Below are 20,872 nucleotides of genomic sequence, written 5' to 3' on the forward strand. Positions count from 1 at the left end.
GCCCGCAGCGCTGCCCACTGCGGCCCGCCTCCTCCCCGGGCTATAAAGTGCGGCCCGAGGGCTCGGCGGGTGTCGAGCGTCGTGCGGAGCCGTCGGGGCGGGGGCGGGCAGCCGGCGTCCCTGAGCGAGGAAGATGCTGCCGATCGGGAAGACCACGAAACAGGGGAAACGGGTAATTGACTCTCCCACCTCCCTCCCCCGCTCAGCCCCGGCGCTCTGCTCCCCGCGGGTCCGTCCCGCTCCGCAGGCCGGCCAGGGGCAGGGGCGCCGGGAGACGTGCCCCGGCCGCGGCGGCACCGGGCGGCAGAGGTGAGCGGCCCCGCGGCGGCACGGGCAGGGCTCGGCTCCGGGCCGCCGGTTCGGTCCGCGACCCCGCCGCGCCCCGCCGCCGCGCTTGCCTGCCCGGCGCCCTGCCCGGAGGCGTAGCGGGGAGCTGCTGCTGAACTTCATTAACTTCCCTTCTGGGTCTCGGTATTTCTGCAGGTAAGGTCATATTGTGAAAAGCTGAAGTAAGGCCATAATAATAACTCTACCTGTCCAGTAGTGAGCCGTTGAACACATTTGGACACTTATGAGACAGATAGATTACATTGAACTTTTATGCTGTTACAGTTTATAGAATTTTCACTTCTCTGAACACATAGACTGGAGCCACCAAAGTTCAAAACTGTTTTGCTTAATATTCTTTGATATGCAAACTAAGCAGTGCTTGCAACACATTAAAGTTGTAAATATTTTAAGCATAAACCATCAGTGGATGCAATTTCTATCTTCAGCATCCTGCCAGCTCTATTTAAAAGCCCCTGATTGCACTTATTTTGATTTATATGACTGAATACCAACGGTGTTTCTAATACCAGTGCAGTCTCTGATGTATACATGACCTTTGCACCCTCATTTAGCTAAAGAAATAAGCCAGCATAAGAAGGGATCTGCCACGCTGCCCCTTAAGGCAAACATGAGCAATGCCTAAATCAAACTCTCTGACATACACTGGTACTCCTACCCTGTACTGCTGCTTGGGAATCATGTATTCTGTCTTCCATTCAGAAGGACACTGTTACCATTAATAGGAGAGTTCTTGCTCTGGATCAGTTTTGCTTGTTTTTATGTAAGCATTTAAGTCTAGAGTTAGAGAACAGAAGGGTGTGTGAAGAAGTCTATGAGCTACAGGCCTTTCAGATACATCAGTTATAAATGAAGGAGGCAGGGAGGTGTTGGTTCTACTTATTTTTTGGCACATACTCATGCCACCTAACTTCAGACACCTAGCAGAAGGCGATTGCCGTCAGTTCCCCCTGCAGGCAGTGGACAGAGAGAAGCTTCTCTCTGAGGGCTCACCTAAGATCTGAATAGTTGTTTTGAGGTATTTTTTTTTCTTTCCACTAATGGAAAGGTAGGATATAGATGGACCAAGCAGGCTTTTCTTTTACATGTTTGAGTTACATTCCTAAAGGCGGTTAAGGGAATATCCTTATAAAGACATTTGCAGTCTTTCCAGGGATAGATGTATAGACTGTGTGGTGCAACTTCATTCATGGTAGCAAAAGTAAAGCAGTGAAAAGCTAGCTCAAAAAAGCCTTTGTTAGCTTTTTATAGATACTATTTATTAGTACCAGATCTGTGTACTAGCAGATCACCTGACAGTACAGTTTTGGTCTGGATTAGACATGAGCACACAGCTGTAGGTCTCTGGGACAGAACAAAACAATATATATGCTGAACTTTTTGTTCAACCAGCATATATAGTATCTTACACAGTATAAAGAAAGTAAAATTGGTGAAGTAAAAATGTGTTAAATTTCCATTTTAAGCCAGTCTGAACTGACAAAATAGGTTTGTGTTAAGTATTTTATGCTTAATAGTTAATCATCTATTAGATGCCCCAATGCTAGGTTTAATGTATCACAGTATATTATGTATTAGGATGCTGTGTTCTATTCCGTCATGGGTTATGTTGCCTCTGTGTGTCAAAAGTGAAGATCATTTTAAAATGCAGTTTAAAAAAGCTAGAACTGTGAAGAAAACTTGCTGTTAAATCCTAGCAGTGACTTGTTAAAAGAAAAAAAAAATCTGTTAATTGTACTGCATTTAAATATAATATCTGTGTATGATCTATCTATTCCTTAATGTTCCATTAACAAGCAATGACTGAGGCTGCTTGCATGTTAATTTTTTTTCCTGCACAGTCCTGTTCTCTGCATATTAAAATTTTGAGGCAGGCTTTGTCCATACAGGATGCCTTGGCAGCCAGAAGAAGCCGGGACTCTACCAGGGACCCCTTGGGTCCCTTTCTCCGGCCCCAGTTGAGGCATTCTGTTACAACTGCAAGTTAATTGCAAATGCAGTCTCTACAAAGCCTCCTAACATTTACACTTAGAACATAATCACCCTGATAGTGAGCGTACCAGTTATGACTGTCTGAAAATACTTGAGTTTTGGAGATTGCATACTGCCAATTGAGTTTTGCCCTGGTACTGCTGAAATAAAGATAAAAGCTTGCACACTTTATTAAAGTTATAAAGTTAATTGGGTCAATATTTTGGCAAGTCCACAGTATGCAATGGAATGTAATGCAGAGGTTTGCAAGCCAACGCTTGGCCTAGCTCATATACAGCCACACTGTACAGAGAAGTCCCACCACCTTGCTGCAGGGTCAGTGCTTGAGCCTAAAATGCCAACCCTCTCACCCAGGCTTTGTAGCCTCCAAGTATGCTTGGTAGTGGAACTGGCCCAACGGGCACAGTGTGCGTTCTTGTTGGAAAGGCATACTCTCATCCTGCCTGAAATCTGGTGCAGAGATGTTGTGTTTGCTTTTTCTAGATGTATGGTGTGAGATAATTGAATTAATGAAGGAGAAAGTATCAGGAAAGCTTTATCTACTAAAGGCTGGAGGCTAACTGTCAAAAAATTCTTCCTCTCAGCATGAAAACCACGCTCAACTCTATGTCCATAAGGCTTTTCTTTTTCCTACTCCTTCAAATTTCATCTACTGAAATGCTAGTGTGCCATCAAGAAAATGTAACTACAGAGGGAAATTTCAGCCTTACCTTGGATTAATTCTTTTCCTGTATATACTACTTTTGTTACTGTAATGGGCCTGTGTTTGTCAACTTTTTAAAGTAAGTAGAGTTATGGTTGTAACCCAATTGCAGAAATTAGTCCTACTGAGCATAAAAGCAAAGTACTTTTTTTTGTACCATTGGAACAAAATTTGAGCTGGAAATTTGAACCAGCTAATGAAGCAATGAAAGCAATAAATATATATATATTAGGTGCAACCTGTATATGTTGTTCTCATGTTTTTCAATTAAACAAAAAAAAAATCACTTTCCTTGCCTTAGCATCTAGTTCAAGGCAGAAGCAAGGTTAATCACAGGGTGCTGAAAGGTTTGTGGTATCTTGAAACATTTCAGGGCTGTGCAAAACAAGCAGGATATTCTTTCAAGTCTACGTAAGCAAACCCAGGCCAGTAAAAACTCTGTCAGAAAATGGAGGCCAGCATTTAGAGATGTTACTTGGCAGGAAAACGTTACATGCTTACTTTCCTATGATGCCTCTTGTGCCGTCTTGTGTCACAAGCTACTTGTGCTGAGGCTACAGCTATAAAGACCCAATGAGCTAAAATGAGGTCAGTGATACTACTGGTTTTATTTTAAGAAATTTGTCATATATTTTGTAGGAGAATTTGAGGTGGTATTTTACTTTCATAGGAATAGAATTGGACCATTGACTTCTGCTTCTGGGGACTATACCTCTGGAATACAATGAAACTGACTAATGAAAAGTCTAATGTAATATATATGCACATAGTAAATCATTGTGTTGCAAAAAGACCATCTACCATTCTTGAAAGAGAACTATAAGAAGGAAATTTATTACTTTTTGTTATGGTGAAGATGTTTCTGGTAGCGCACAAATACTTATGTCTGCTTTGCAAATACAGGAAATGGCAACAGAGGAAGCCCAAAAAACTGAAGAACTGTAATTGTTAAAGTTTCCTCCTGCTTTCTTCAGGGTATTCTACAGCGCTTAGATGCTGGAGAAATTGTGATTGGAGATGGAGGATTTGTCTTTGCTCTTGAAAAGAGGGGGTACGTAAAAGCTGGGCCTTGGACTCCTGAAGCAACAGTAGAACACCCAGAAGCAGGTCAGTTTTACTGGGAAATTCTAATCCTATAGTGAATGTAAACCTGGTTGGATAAATAATAAATACCTAGTAACTTGCAGGAAGTTTTTAAATAGAAGTGTTCCTTGACACTGTAGAATTACACTGTTAAGAACCGCCTAAGAATCTATAGACCAGATGCTCATCTTGCTCGTTCTTCATGTAACACTGGCCAAAAGCAGATGGCTGGGAAAGAGTACGAGAAGTGCAAACTTACACTGATACCTCTCCAGAATGTTCTCCCAGTCTTGAATAATTTTCAGCCCAGGGACTTTTTTATCAAATATGGTATTTTTTTATTTAATAACATGCAATCATTTCTCCCTCTTGGATTTGCCCAGTCTGACCTTGAGCTGATAGAAGACTTATTTAAATCATCTTGTGAGAAAGTGAACTGCAGAATTCTGTTTCGTTGTGTTCTAGTCATTCTGTGACTTTTATGTGGTTATAAATTCATGTACTTTGTTTATTAATTCTTTCAAGAAAATTGCAACTTTTAATAAACAATGGAGTGGAAAAGGAGTATTTAATGTATGTGGCTCCACTGTGAAACGAGAATTATAAACCCTAAAACCTAAGAATTGCAATAAACATTTAATGGAGTAACTCTCTTAAAGTGGATGGAGACAAAACAAGCAATCATTCCAGCATAAAGATTATATATTTCATATATATATATTTAGCATATATAGTGTAAGAGGAGATGCTATTATCTATTTATGTATGCTTCATTACAAGAAAGCATTTGCCCTAGCAATATGATGTCCAGTGAATCCCACAAGCCAATTCAGAATATCGTAGGGAAAATAAAATACTCTTCTTTTTTTTTATTTTTTCTGCTTCCAAATCAGTCTTTTTCCTCTATACAGGGGAAGAAGGAAGAGGAAGGGAAGAAGGAGAGAGAGATCTTAGCCTTCTCTCTTACACTGCTTTGTACATCTTACCTGTCTATTCATCCTAATGAATCTCAGCCTTCAAGTGTCATTGTATGTGTAGAATGCCTGACTTAGGGTAATGGGCAGCCTTAGATAATGCAGAGCTTCAGCTAAGATTTAGAGGGTGATGACCTAATTCGCTGACTCTCATGTCCCAAAGAGACATCCCATCACCCCTCTGTTTCTCTCCACCTTTATCTTTGTCTGCCCTTACACATTCAATCTTACAAATCATGGGATTTATCCCATGATCTTTATTTCCCTTTGCTTACTTATTTTGCACCTCAAAAGCCCTCAACCCTGTCCACATGCCCTTTTGAGAAGTGCAGGTGTCAGTCCATGGGGAATGCAAGACATTGCCTTGCACGGAAGCAGTTGCAGATGTCTTATATTGGCTAAACTGGCACACAGATTTGCTTTAAATTAGTGATCAGTAGTCATAGATTAGGATCCAGTCTTCTAATAATTACTACTGATCTGCTAGAAGATATTGCCCGTGTCTGTAACGTAGTAATAAAATTTTTGCAAGAATAGGCTATTTATAAACACACCTTTCACTGGAAATGTCTTCATTTCTTTTCATACAGTGTGCTGCCTCCCCTCTATTACTGCTTTTTGCTCCTGCATGCTCAAAGGTCATGTTACTTTGAAAGCAGGTGTAAAGAACAGAGGGAGCAGGTGGCTGAGCCAGCTGGTGTGAAAACTGTACAACTACCAGAGCACCTTGTCTTTGTAAGGAGAGAGGTTCTGAGAATGCACTGAGGGAGAAAGAGAAAGAAAAGACTGAGTTCAAAGCCATTATCTCCATTGCAAGAGAGAAGTTTGCCAGACTGTTTAGAAATGCCATACGTTTGGAAATGAGATCTAAATATTTCTTCTGAGCCAGGTCAGATACTGTTCTATAGTGAGCAACATGCATCTTCTGCCAGCTTAACTCTGTCATTTGTCCAGCTCGTGGAGGATTGAAATGAAAACTGTGTTACGCATCTGACTCCTAAAACACATCAAATTGTTAATAATTGTTTAGCTTCATATGTGCCTGTTATTCCCATTTCTCAAATGCTGGAGGAAAACAGTTTCAGTGATGCACTGGAAGTCACACAAGAAGTAAACTACAGTGGTTTAGGGGGTTTGGTAGGGCAGACTGCTGTGAGCTTTGTAATAGTAACAGTGTCTTCTACTAAGAACTATTTCCTTGGGGTTGAGTAAGATTCAGGCTGATATTTCTTTCTGTCAAAATGTCAAGAGTCATTCAAGAGTGCTGTTCACATACCTGACGGTTTGGGATATGAAGTACCTTATTTGCATGTGTTAGAATATGTTTCATTTGCCTACCTATGTCACCATTCTTATTCACTGAAATCCTAGGCATTCTTCTAGGCATGCAAGAACCATATTTAAAGACCACTAACCATGGGGGTAAACAAACGTGGTTTATTACGGAAATGCCATAGAGCATTTGTGAAAATATTTGAGGTTCTTTTTCCCTTGTCCCATTTCCTAACTAGATTTCATTGATGATTTCTTATGGAGAAGAACAGAAAAACAAACTGCAGAATAATAGAAACATACAGAGACAGCGCTTTTAGTTGGGATCAATAACCTGTAGGAAAAATAATATCGCTGCACTAGGAATGTTTTGACTCTGCATAAAAGTTGTAGGACTGAAATTAGACCCTGGTGATTCAGGTAGATGCCAAGGATTTTTTGAGCTGTAGATCTGCTGTGATGTGTGTTCCTGGCTAGGTGTTTGTGACTACTGAGAAAAGCAGCATTGTGTTAAATCACAGTGTGGTTACCCAAGGCTGTAATTACAAATTAAATACTGTACTGTGATGAAGAGCAAGGCAGATATGCTTGTGTGTAGGCAGATTGACCCTAGCAACGCAAACTGCATTTGAGCTTCTCTGGCATAGGAGGCTGTATCTGTTGCAACTGAAGGGAGTAATTTTATTCTCATGATGCATTCACACATTTCTCTAATGACACAGATTGTCAATAGACAATGAGGTATGATAAACCAGAACTTCAGGAAAACTTTTCCAAACATCTGCTGCAGAAACTGCAATGTTCTTGTGTCTGTGTACAGTATCTAGGGAATAAATTATTCCTGTATTTGCTATAAGCTGTTGAGCATTTTAACTCTGTTTTACATGATCAGTAGTGTTCTAGAAATTACTATTATTCTATGGGAATACATATAAAATTACTCCTGTTCTTACTTCTTCTGTCAAGAATGGTTCCGAAGGATTTTTATCAATATGGTGATAGGCGCTTTATATATATAAATATATATATATTTTGAAAGCTCCTGTTCTGTTCTTGCTGTGATGATTGCAGTGTACTTGCAGTGTATGCTTCCAGTGATGAAGGCAGAGCTACCATTACAGAGCCTGTTCCCAAAGTCCTAATGTAGGAAATTTGTCAATGAAAAGTAATGACAACCATTTAAAAGAAGTATTGGCTCTGTAGTAAAATCATTGTGTGCTGACTTAGCAGAAGAATTAAGTCTTTGTTGCAAGTCACTTTTCTGGAGCAAAAAAAATCATCTTTTAATTAAGGGTGTTTTTAGCAAAGTAGAGCTTTGGTATTGGCTGACTAGGCTTAGCTAGAGTTTTGTATGGGGAGAAAACTAGAAAATACAAAATAGAGAAGGTACTGGAACACTGTATTCTTCCATATAAAAATCATCTTGTCCCTTAATTTGTTGCCACAATATTAGAATTGAGAGGTCCGAAGGACTGCAAAAAGTAAAAGAAAGGCAAGGTAGCACGTAAAACTGAATAAACTAAATGGAAATCTTCAGTCATTCTTAGCAGAGAATACCTAAGGAGAAACTTTTCTACCTAACGTTCTGAGAGTGAGGAGAAAGGAATTCTAAACAGACTGGGGTACTGCTGCTATTCTCTCATAATGGCTCTTCTAGTAAACACAGAATCACTTATTTTACAGAAACATTACTTCAATAAACATTTAATTTTGGGATAACAACTGTAATAGCTGTACTAAACATCTTTTCTTTGTCTCTTTTAATTCTTTGCAGTTCGTCAGCTTCACCGGGAATTCCTCAGAGCTGGATCCAATGTTCTGCAGGCATTCACCTTTTATGCCAGCGAGGACAAACTAGAGAACAGAGGCAATTACGTAGCTGAGAAAATAAGTGTGAGTAAAACTCTATTTTGATGGAGATATGAAATAAATGGATTAGTTTCAGAAAGTTTAGCAGAGAAATTATCAAGTACTTTCAATTTGTCATAACAGCTTTGGCTATATTTGAGGACCGTAGAATGAGATGACGCAATTTCAGCGTTTGAAATAGCAAGAAAGACAAGGTTAAAGGTAAAAAAAACCAAACAAAAAACCAAAATGGGGCAAGGATGAAGAGAGGAAAGGGCATGCCCACATCATTTTTCCCATCTGAGGAGATGAGTTTACTGGAGTTTTGATACAAGGAGTATAGGGAGGACTGAGTGCAGAGAGCAAAATCAGTGAAAAAAAGAAATGCTTTAACATCTGGAGAAGCAAATCATGTGCAAAAATGGTGAAGAATCCTAGAGAATGAGTGCCTAATGTTTTTTAGAATCATAAAGTAACAACTAAAAAATCCAAGGTATATGCTGTGATAATATTCCCCTTCTCATGTGTAAGGGTAATTGTTACTGCAATGGAAGTACCATGTTGGTGTTTTCTAACCCCCTACACAAAGGACTTGCAGGATGTTGGGTGTGTTCACTAGATGCAGGTCCCAGCTCCACTGGGACTTCTGGCACAAACATTTCTAGGTAGTTCCTTTGAGACTAGAAGGTTTGCCACTGAGTGTTTTCTCTGATCCTTTCCTATTTGGCCCTACTACCTATTTCAACCTCTGCAAAATAGAAGAGATCCTCCATGAGGCAGGGAGGAAGGAGTATCGTCGTAACTGTGACAGTATCCCAAGTCAGAAATTAGAACAATCTGGACACTGGGGAAACACTTGAGGCTTAGTTAAGAGGTCATCCCAAAATGTTGTATGACCAAATTTATCTGAAATGCTGTACCATTACATTCAATAGATGCAACATTAAAATGTCTGAAGTGATAGTCTTAGAAACACAGTGCCTCTGGAACAAGCCGTGCTGCAACTCTTGCTGCCATGCAGAATTATAGGGGCCTGGAGAGCACCTGGTATTGAGAATGCATTTGTAGCAAAGCTTTCAAGATTGATTTGCTGCTAGTTGTAGAAGGAGGTTCCTCCAGGCTTTAGCTGATTTATGCCTCCACCTCCTGGAGCTCCCAGATATGTACCTGAGTACAAGTGCAAGTGGCAGACTGTCTGCAACACCTTTAAAAATCAGCTGGATCTTTTGAGGCAGTCATGGAACACTTCCAGCTCAGAGAAACCTATGTAGATTCTAAGTAGTCCATGTGCTGCAGAGAAACCTGCTCTAATCAGTACTTCTTAGCTATCCCAAATAATGATTCTTTTTCCAAAATCTTTTTTTCCCAGCTTAACTTCTTTTTCACAAACTGTTCAGGTCATCCTCATTTAGGTATAGAAGGAATGTGTCTTTCAGTCTAGGTGATTAATTAGTCATGTTTCCCTTTACTATTCTTAAATTGGTAACTTTAATATCAGATAATTAATTATATCTTATTTAAAATGCCTTAAATAACTGTACTAATATTTTATCCTAAATTTTGAAAATTATCAAAATAGTAAAAGAACATTTAAAAAATCAACTGAAATTACTACGTATTTTGTTTTCTACCCACAAAATGTCAAAATAAAAGCGTACACTTAAGTGTAACTCCTTTGCCAAGAGGCAAAGATAATTCCACTTCACACGAAATATTTGCTTTTCATAGATTATTTGTGTAAGATGTATTAAAGGTGACATAGTTTTGTAGTATTTGATAATACAATAACTTAGAGGTGGCAAGAATTTGTTTCCTAATGTTTTTTATTTTTTTGACAGATGCTGATCTTCCTAATCAATATTATTAAAAAATAAATGTAAATCATAAAAAGACTATGAAGACATTGTGGCTTTTGGCTCTTTTTGTTGTTTTTGTGCTCTGAAACTGACATAATCCATATTTGTACAGTGCCAGAAAGTGAATGAAGCTGCTTGTGACATTGCAAGAGAAGTGGCTAACGAAGGTGATGCTTTAGTGGCTGGAGGAGTCAGTCAAACACCGTCATACCTGAGCTGCAAAGATAAAGCAGAGGTTAAAGCAGCCTTTCGAAAGCAACTGGATGTCTTTATGAAGAAGAATGTAGACTTCTTAATTGCAGAGGTAAATCTGTAAAAAAAAAAAAAAAAAAAAAAAAAAGTACATTACTTCAACTGGCTCAGTGTTAACTTTAAGATGTCTAGTCTACTTCAGGGGGTACAAGTATATATTGCAGCCTCCTTTAACATTTTCTGTTATACTTTTATTCCAGTAGTATCAGGCATTTTTCTAAATGCACAGCAGCATCTGCAGGCGTCCTAGAATAGGACCTTGAAACCTAAATTTCTACCTCAGTCAAGTCAGATTTGGTACTGGTACAAAAAGGATAGATTAATATGATCTTGACTAGTTCCTGTTTCCTCCCATACACCACAAGCAATCAGCCTAAGGTGACTTTTCTAGGTGAAAACAATTCACTGGGGAAAATCCCTAATTAACCTCTTTACGGACATTCTTATTCTGAAACAAGAGTATTATTATTTATTTGTAACTGACTTTTTAAAATCCTTTTTTAGCCGTGTAGGCAGTGAACTCAAATTCTTTTTGTGTAATTCAGAAAAGAATCAAGTCATACTGCTGGTGAATTTGGGGTCTGGGTTAAGGTGTTTATGCTTAATCTTCGAGAAAGAAAAGTAGCCCAGTTTTAATTTCTTTCAGTATTTTGAACATGTTGAAGAGGCTGTCTGGGCAGTTGAAGTTCTAAAAGAATCTGGAAAGCCAGTTGCAGCTACAATGTGCATTGGTCCAGAAGGAGACATGCATGGCGTGCCCCCTGGGCAGTGTGCTGTCCAACTGGTAAAGGCTGGTAAGAATCTGGTTTAATATGCCCTTGAAAAGCATGGAACAAAGTACAGTCCTGAAGTATTGAGATAAATGGATGTGTATTTCAAGTAGGTAGCTTCCCAGTTATATCTGGTAGAAGTTTTGACCCTGTAGAAAAGTTCTTATGTGTACTTTACTAGAACAGCCTTGTAAAAAAAAAACATAGGAAAATGCAGCTATAAATCCTGGTTAGCCAGGATGGTATTGGCAGCAATAGCCACAGGCAGATGATTCTAAAAGAGCAAAATCCTAAACCTACTCATATTTGGTTACAGAGCCAACCCCAGATTCTGGAAATGTATGCAGAATTCCAAGCCACCTTTGATTCTCTGCTCATGTTTTTAGAAATGTGAAGAGCGCAGCTCAAACCCAGGATAAGAGAATAAGATGATGAAAAATCAGCCTTTTTGCCCATCAAAGGCTGTGTTTTCTGCAGGACAAGGGGAAGCACAGAAGAAATTAATCAGGGGCATGATGAATGATGCTATAGGGGTTTATTATATCTGTTCTGAACTACTCTTTTCCGTTGGAGTTGAAATCCAAAGGCAGAACCTGTGTTAGGAACCTGCTAGCTACTTGCAGATGTGGCTGTACGTAATCAGTCTTCACTGATTAAGCACTGACAAAAGAAGCAGCTGAGGATGGGAGATGTGATTCATCATAAGGAAGGTAAAGAGGAGTGTAACTGAGATGTAAATGGACAGCGTCAGGAGATTTGAGGCTGGCTGTAACCCAACTGCCTTGTTTTCAGAATGCTGGTGTAAAGATGGGCTGCTCTGCTTCTAGAGAGCTGTGGCTAAGAACTTTCACTTTTCAGTTCTTGGGGAGATATGATTTTAGTTATTTTTTTCCTCCTAGGTGCTTCTATTGTTGGAGTCAACTGCCATTTTGATCCAGATACCTCCCTGGAAACAGTTAAACTGATGAAAGAGGGCTTGCAGGCTGCTAAACTGAAAGCCCACCTCATGTCCCAGCCACTTGCTTTCCATACACCGGATTGTGGAAAGCAAGGGTTTATTGATCTTCCAGAATTTCCCTTTGGTAAGACAAGGGTATCTCTTTTTAATTTTTTTTTATTGTCTGTTCTTTTTTTTCCTCAGCTTTTAGGAAGCTTAATACTGCAAGGTGTCCTTCCATACAACAGGATGAGTCCCAGTTACCCTGTCTAGCATTTTCCATAGAGAGATTGCAGTGAAATATTGCATTAAAGATCATCCACATAGTGAGAGTACTTCAGTAGTATCACAGCATGTGACTGAAAGTGCCATTGTGAAGAAAATGGTTGAAGTGCCACAACCTAAACCCAGTTAAAAAATGTAGTTTTTCCTCATGCTACAGAACCTTGTTCAGGACAGCTATGAAAAGTCCAAAGAAATGAACAAGAGCGAATACACTAAGGAACCCCCAGCATTCTGGGTTGTGACGTCTGTTCCACAAGACCTATAATGTTTACCTGTGTAGGGATTTAATGTACAATGCATACACACAACTGTATATAGGTGTACGATTATGGCATTCATAATGGTTCAGTCTTGCAAGTGTAACTGTCTACTGTAAGTGAGATCAGAGAGAAACCAGAAGAGGGAGCATGTTCTTTGGTGTTACTAATAAATGGATGAGCAGTTTGGAGATGGATTCATCACAGGTAAGCTCAGGAGAAATTCTATGAAGACTGAAAGATTCAGCCACTTCATGTGTATGTAAGGCTTGTGTATTTAGGGCTTATTTCCACCTGGGATTTAGAAGATCACATCTCTTTATGACAAGAGGACAAAATCAGCCTAAACATTTTGAAATCTATTAGAAAAATGCTTTAATTTTCAGGTATCATACACTCTTCAAGATCAAACTATAAAATAAGGTATTAAAATACATGAAACTTGAATTTGTAGCAAAAAAATTGAGAGACATATGTGATGAGGGTTGTTTTTTAAATTGTTGTCTTTACATAAACAAAGGAGAAAGAACAAAGCATGAGCCTGAGGCTCGTTAAATGATAATGACATGTCTGAGTTGTGAAGATATTTTGGGATGTTTAAAAGTGTTAGGAACTCATTTATCCTATTCAGTCCTTCATATAACTGCTCTGATTGCAAGCAAAAAAAAAGATAGAACAGATGCAGTAAGTAATCAAGTGAATTGAAGAATTCAGTTTTTGGTTTGTTATTGCTCTTGACTTCTATGTTATAAACAATCTGTATGAAGTCTCAACTTTCAGAAATGTCATGAGGCAATTGGAGAAGGCTGGTTCTGTGAATGTTTTGCATACCCAGAAGGAGCAACTGATCACTTAACGGCAGATAAGCAGTTTGGTAAATCATTGTTAAACTGACCCTGCTGACTGTTTTATGTGGAAGGCAATATGCACAAAGAGATACCTAGATATTTGAAGTGTACATAACCTCTGCACAGGCCAACAAGCTGTCAGTTTCTAGGAAAGCATTGGCTATGTTGTATTGGCAAACACCAGCACCTAGATGCTAACAGTATTTATTTATCTGTAGAACTTTTTCCAGTTTTGTGTTTTCCCTTCTGTGTTACTGCAATTGCCCTGAAATGCCACCAATTAAGCAAGGGCAATGTTTTAGAAAGAAATCAAATCATACCCAATTATCTCAGGAGTAGATATATAGAGGGGCTAGATCTAGGAGCAGGTTACCATCTTCTCATCAAAAACTAATGAAAATTTAAATATCTTTTTGCTATAATTGTTAACGTAAACTGTTAAGCTATAGATGTTTAATTCTGAAGAAAGCTAAGAAAAGTGCATTGACAGGCATGCAAAATAGAATGTTACTCAGTTTTGGAAAGGGAAAAATCCCCAAAACCATGATCTATGTGGCAACTTCTTTTCAAAGAATACTGCTTGGTTTCAATCATGTTTCACCACATGTGTGGCCAGTTCTTATGGCAGGGTATATCCCTGTTTCTTCAGAGAGGTTAGGTTGTTGCTGTCCTTACACTCCTGGAGCACAAGGACTGATTGATAGAATCACAGAAGAGTTTGTGTTGGAAAGGACCTTAAAGACCATCTAGTTCCAATCCCCCTGCCATGGGCAGGGACACCTTCCACTAGACCTGGTTGCTCAAAGACCCATCCAAACTGGCCTTGAACACTTCCAGTCATGGGGCATCCACAGCTTCTCTGGGCAACCTGCTCCAGTATGTCACCACTCTCACAGTAAAGAATTTATTCCTAATCGCTAATTTAAGTCTACCATCTTTCAGTTTGAAACTGTTACCCTTCATCCTGTCAGTACATTCCCTGATAAAGGGTTCCTCTTCATCTTTCCTGTAGGCCCCCTTGAAGTACTGGAAGGTCTTTCTAAGGTCTCTTCCCTGGAGCGTTATCTTCTCTAGGCTAAACAACCCCAACGTTTTCAGCCTTTCCTCACAGGGGAAGCGCTCCAGCCCTGTGATCATCTTCTTGGCCCTCCTGTGGATCCACTTGAGCAGGTCCATGTATTTTTTATTTTGGGGGCTCCAGAGCTGAATACTGTTCCAGGTGGCTTCTCACCAGAGCAGAGGGAGAGAATCGCCTCCATCAACCTGCTGCCCACATTTAATTGCAGGATTTGGTTGGCTTTCTGTGCTGTGAGTGTACATTTGGGCTTGTACTCAGTTTTTCATCCACTAATACTTGCAAGTCCTCTGCAGGGCTGCTCTCAATCCACTCATGCAGCCTGTATCCATGTTTGGGACTGCCCTGACCCAGGTGCAGGACCTTACACTTGGCCTTGTTAACTTCATGGGTTTCACACAGGCCCACCTCTCAAGCCTGTCAAGGTCCCTCTGGATGGCATCCCTTCCCTCTGGATTATCAACTGCATTACTGAGCTTGCTGTCATCTGCAAACTTGCTGAGGGTGCACTCAATCCCAACGTCGATGTTGCTGAAAAAGGTATTAAATAATACTGGTCTCAGTATGGACCCATGAGGAATGCCACCCAGACAGCAAGCCATTGACCACAACTCTTTGGGTGCCACCATTCAGCCAATTCCTTATCCACCAAGTGCTCCACCCATCAAATCCAGGTCTCTGCAGCTTAAAGACAAGTATGTTGTGTGGGATGGTATCTAATGCTTTGCACAAGTCCAAGTAGGTGACGTGAGTTGCTCTTCCCTTACTCACCAATGCTGTAACCCTGTCATAGAAGACCACCAAATTTGTCAGACACTATTGTCCCTTAGTGAAGCCATGTTAGCTGTCACCTCTCTTTAGCTCGCTCTTCCATGTTAGCTCTCTCTTCCATGTGCCTTAGAGTTTCCAGAGGATCTTCACTTTGATCTTGCTGGGCACAGAGGTGAGACTGACCAGCCTGTATCTCTCCAGGTCTTCCTTTTTTGAAAAGGTGGGAGGTATATTTCCCATTTTCCAGTCGCTGGGAACTTCATCAGTCTGCCACTTTTCAAACAGGATGGATAATGGCTTAACAACTTCATCTGGGAGTTCCCTGAGGACCTGCTGATGCATTTCATCAGGTCCTATGGATTGAGACAGGGTGGGTAATGGAGAAGACAGGGCAACACTCTGTACTGTTCTTCTGGAGTTCAGTTGCTTATACAGGTATAAATTGAGGGCGAGATGCTGCATTCTTGCTGTTGATCATTTTGTATCAATGTTACATTAGCTTTTTAATGGTACATGAGTGACAGGCAAATAATGAATTTGTGCTTCTGATACACTCCTGCAGATGTGAGAGAAAGTACAGAAGCTTACTTTCATTTAAACAGCTTTCTAAGGTATCTTCATCTGGTTTTCCTTCTGATACCAGACCATCTACTTTTCCTTTATTTAGTCTTTCTCTCTGAGACCAGTAATTTTCTGTTTAAGAACATTTCCTCCTTCTGCTTTTTATTTGCTGAACCTGTCTGTTAACAACCCATTGACTTAGAGTAGCTCTGCTTTGCGTCACCTTCTTGCATGTTAGGCATTTTTGGGAAAAGATGTAGGGAGGAGAATCCTCTCTCTCTGCTGTGTTGCTGGAACATTACTACCTCACCACAGCTTCATTACCCAGCAGAGTGTTCAGTGCACAGACATCATGCTGCACTCACCTGATAACCGTGCTGGTTCATTGCCTGCAGGTGTGCATAAAGAACTGGGAGGATTTTTATTTCTTTATTCCCATATTTTTATTCCTCTAAGTTTCTTCTTCAGTCCCTGGTCTTTTCTTTCCAGTTCTGCCACTCTTGTGCCTCCTTCCCTTTGATGTATGCTTTTTCTTGTTCTTTTCACTTTCTCTTCCTTTCCTTCCACAAGTCCTTTTTCTCAGCTCTGTTATCCCTTCACTGTGCTCACCACAACCTGCAACAGGAAGAAAGGTTCAAAATAAAGATTGGAGCCAACTTACCAACTCACAGAACTTTCCACAAGGAATGGAGTGGTTTGAGGCAGCAAGCTGCTTATGGCTGGGATTTTAACTACGTAATGGATGGCTGACAAATAGCTACAGATCCCAGCTGTCACTGAAACAACTGGCTGACACTAGCTGATCATGGAAAAAAGTGTAGTAAGCATTCCTGAGGAATAATGAGCTGGCTTTGTCCTGTTGCTGGTGTGCTGAAGCCTTTTCCTTTCAGAAACTGGAGTACTGTAATCAGATTTCCCAGATCTTGATTGTTCATTAGGAACTCTGGAAATATGGGCATAACAGTGAAAGTACTCCAGCTAAGAACTCTGGCAGAATGGCAAGCATGTGATTTAGGGCTTGATCAGTCTCAGAAGGTATTAGGTGCTGTTTTGCAAGGCCAAAAAAGTTTACAAGCATAGCTCAGCAGAGCACAGAAAAATCTGAAAGCTAGACTTCTGAAAGTTCGCATCATTAATTCTAGCTCAGGCAGTTCAAACATGTACATCTACATCTACAACCAGTTTTGCAAACAGTGTGCAAGTGTTTAAACAATGTGATTTCTTACTAAAAAATGTGCTGAAATGAAGCATGTTATAAACTTAATCTATGAACCTCTTTGCAGGTCTGGAGCCAAGAATTGTAACCAGATGGGATATTCAAAAATATGCAAGAAAGGCCTATGACTTAGGAGTTCGTTACATTGGAGGTTGCTGTGGATTTGAGCCATATCATGTCCGAGCAATAGCTGAGGAGCTGGGTCCTGAAAGAGGATTTTTGCCAGAAGCTTCTGAGAAACATGGTAGCTGGGGCGATAGCCTGAGCATGCATACCAAACCCTGGGTCAGAGCAAGGTATCTATACCTGACCTGGAAAGCAGACCAACACACCCCTTGCAGAGGCTTGTATTGGTCCATGCAGCAGACTGGCTTAACTGATATGGAGGTCTACATATCACTGTAAACATTCTGTGTGTTAATAATTTTGAAGAACTAAATCTGATCTGGGATTGGGGAAAGGGGTGAAGGGACAGTAGGAGAGCTCCAGAAATTATCATCCTTCTTTAAAATGAAGATTTGATCTGAATTAATGTGAAAGTTATTCATGACAGTTGAGATCAAAAACTGGTAAGACTCCTGTAAAACAGCTTCTAGCAGTGCGTGGCTTACAGTGTTCCTTTCAAGGATGAAAGGATACTTGCTAAACATGTAGCATTTCATTTCATGTTTTCATTCATACTTCCATATCTAAATACGAAGTCAGTCTGTGCAAGTTAGATAACCCTTTGCAAGGGTTGTTTAAGCCGCTTTTCCTTTAGTATTGTGAAGTGCTGGAAAAAACCCCACCAATTTCCTTTTAATTCTTTAGGGCAAGAAAAGAATACTGGGAGAATCTGAAGCCTGCTTCAGGCAGGCCATATTGTCCTTCAATGTCAAGGCCAGATGGCTGGGGAGTGACCAAAGGAGCCAGGGAGCTGATGCAACAGAAAGAAGCAACAAGTGAACAACAGCTGAAGGAGCTCTTCCAGAAACAGAAGTTCTAATCCACTGCAGTTGTGTAAATGCTACAATGATTTATCTAGAGACCATTTCATGCTTCATGAGAAAATCTGTGAAGATGAGTACCTTCTTGATTTATCAGTTAACACGTAATGAAAGAGACAAAATGCAGGAAAATTACAGATTAAGTATGTCAAACTTTGATAATAAAATATTTCTCTGGGCAAATAGTTTAAAGAATACACAGTCAGACACAGGTTTGGATTCTCATAATAAATGAACTTCTGTTAGCTAGGTGCCATTAACTGGGTAGGCACAAAAATAAATGGAAAGTAGTAAATGGCTCAACTTATCTGTGGAAAGAGTAAAAGCCATCTATAGATAGGGTATCAATGGACTTCCACTCCTGAATTTGTTTTCAGTTTGGGATTATGTAGGAGCTTCCTCAGACCTCAAGATTTGTGGAGGACAACTTCAGGGACACACAAGCTGCCAGTGCTTCAGACACATGGTTATCTGTAGTTGCTTTCTTGACTTCCAGAGAATAAAAGTAAACTGGAAAATACTGTAATTGGAATCAAAAGATAAGAAGAATGAGATCTTGCAGGAATTTCTTATATGCAGTAGATAGGTTCAGATAACTTCTAGGGAAGAAAAATGACAGGTAAATAACTCACTGTTTTTATCTCAAGGTACCATGTACACAGGATTTACTCCCCTGGAGACTAAAAGGCTTATGAGATCATTCTGAACTTTGAAAAAAAAATCTAATAAATTAAAATTGATATGGTGGAATAGTATTGTATTATCTTCACACCTTAAATCCTAAGAACTCAAACAGAGCAACATAGCTCCAGGAAACAAATAGTTTTCAAATGATCCAGTTGATTTCCAGATCTCTTATTGGAAACACTTGGTTATCTCAAAATCACACTTGAATACTGAAGCTTCCTAAAATACAACTCATGTTTATAACAGTAGTAGAACGTTCCATGATTTTTTGTAAGCTGGCTGATTCACTCTAGAATCTTATCTATCTTAGAAGACATGAAAACCCCTGTTAGGAAACTGGTCAGTCCACTTACGTTAATAAAACCCGTGGACATTTGTGCACTGAATTTCTTGAGACGGGTTTTCTTAGGAGGGTTATCACTATACTTGGAACCTATAAAGGACACATTTCCATAGTTTATTTCTGTGAAATATGTCACAACTTGGGTTTCTCTCTAGAATCTCATTCCCACCTATTCTATGTTAAAGCCACTATCTTTATGAAAAAGTCATTCTCAAAGTTAAGTGTTGAAAGCTTTTGCTGAACTACTTTTTATGTATAAGCTTATTTCATTATTTCTATCCATGTTGATATTCTGCTGTTCAGGAAACATTTAAATACGTTACACTTTAATAGGAAACTTGAGGTATCCCTTTCAGAATGTTACTGGCAGACATATTTTAGAAAAAGCTTTCCCCAAAATTTAAACAGATTGAAATAGTTAGTAGCTGGAAATTTTGCATGAAAGCCAAAAGTAGACAAATCAAGTAAGCAGGTATTTTAAAATGTCGATTATTTGGAAAGCATCCATGTAGGTATATATGGACTACATTAAACTTTTCTTCCTAAGCCCTTCTGGATGTTCCCGCTGCAGACCGTGAAATAATGCCAAATCTTCAAAGCAAAAAGGCCAGATCTTTGATCAACACCAAAATGCACACAGCATTAAAGACGTATGCATGATAAAGTGGCTTAAAATAGAAGCTACAATTGATAGAAGTGTTTTGAACAAGCTTTACCAGTTTAGGGACTTTGTGTGGTAAAGAATACAGATTAACCATCATATTCTATATAAGCAGATGGACTGATTTTTTTTAAACTGTCCACAAACATGCAAAAATCTGTGTTGAAGTGAGTGAGTTCACTATACAGAATACTGAAGAACCATGGTATTTAAGAAGATGATCAGATAGGATTTTAAACATTTACTTTTAGAAACTCAGTTTAAAAAGTATTTATTTTAACAGCCACAAAAAATGACGAGAAATATTTGAAAGACTATTTGAAGCCATTCAAAATGAGAGCTGACCCAAGGGGGAAGCTATACAACCTCTATTTGATTCATGTCATAGGCTGGGCTTAGGAAGGAATTGATAGTGGGGGGAAAAGAAGTTGACAGGGTGCTTATGGATCACTACTGACCACCAAACTATCACCCACCCACCCCAAAAAAAAGCAAAAAACCCCAAACCCCCCAAAAACCCACAAACAACCAACAAACAAACCCAGACAACCCACAAGCCTAAGCAGCAAAGCCAACAAAGCTTTATTTCCCATTTCATTCTGTGTAACATCTTAGTAGGGGGTTAGGGAACTGTTAGATGTGTTGAAGCTTTCTAATAGTTCACTACAAGACTTGCTAAGGAAATAAAACAGGCTGACAGCATAATCTAGGAAATTTGTTTCCTTAGAAAACCTGTCCGAAAACTTAGACAGACAGGAAGTGAAAGGGGCTTTAGAGGGTCAACTGCTGTATTTAGTACCCTAAGGTAGGATCAGCTGTTCACAGGGGAAGACATTTGTATTTTGGAAACACATCTAATGACAGAGCTTCCATGCCAACCCCAGGCAGTCTGGTTATTTTACTCTTCTTATCGAATTTTTCTTAACTGGAATATTCCTTGATGGAATTTAAATCCATTTTTTTCTTTCCAGCTCATTACAGACATGAAGAATTTATTCCCTTTATCATTGCTGAAGTCTTTTGTACATTTGAAGATTCCTTGTTTCTCTCTTAGTTGAACAGACCCCTGTTCGTTCATTCCTTCCCTGTGGCGTCTGAGTCTGTGATTCATCATAAATCCAGAGAAAACCTCCAACAGATCTTTTCC

At 39.6% G+C, this 20,872-nt stretch overlaps 1 protein-coding gene across 1 annotated transcript; it reads left to right on the top strand.

Annotated features, from left to right (window-relative positions):
- Positions 1–47: 47 nt before the first annotated feature.
- LOC130142983 (betaine--homocysteine S-methyltransferase 1) lies at positions 48–18,778 on the top strand. The gene is made up of 8 exons (XM_056325499.1): positions 48–172; positions 4,018–4,150; positions 8,147–8,265; positions 10,189–10,380; positions 10,975–11,122; positions 11,998–12,180; positions 17,116–17,344; positions 17,859–18,778. Exons 1-8 carry the CDS (start codon positions 134–136, stop codon positions 18,031–18,033), a joined length of 1,218 nt encoding a protein of 405 aa, XP_056181474.1. The 5' UTR covers positions 48–133; the 3' UTR covers positions 18,034–18,778.
- Positions 18,779–20,872: the final 2,094 nt, after the last annotated feature.

Source organism: Falco biarmicus, chromosome Z (genome assembly GCF_023638135.1).
Source record: "Falco biarmicus isolate bFalBia1 chromosome Z, bFalBia1.pri, whole genome shotgun sequence".
In the NCBI taxonomy this organism is placed as follows: Eukaryota; Metazoa; Chordata; class Aves; order Falconiformes; family Falconidae; genus Falco; species Falco biarmicus.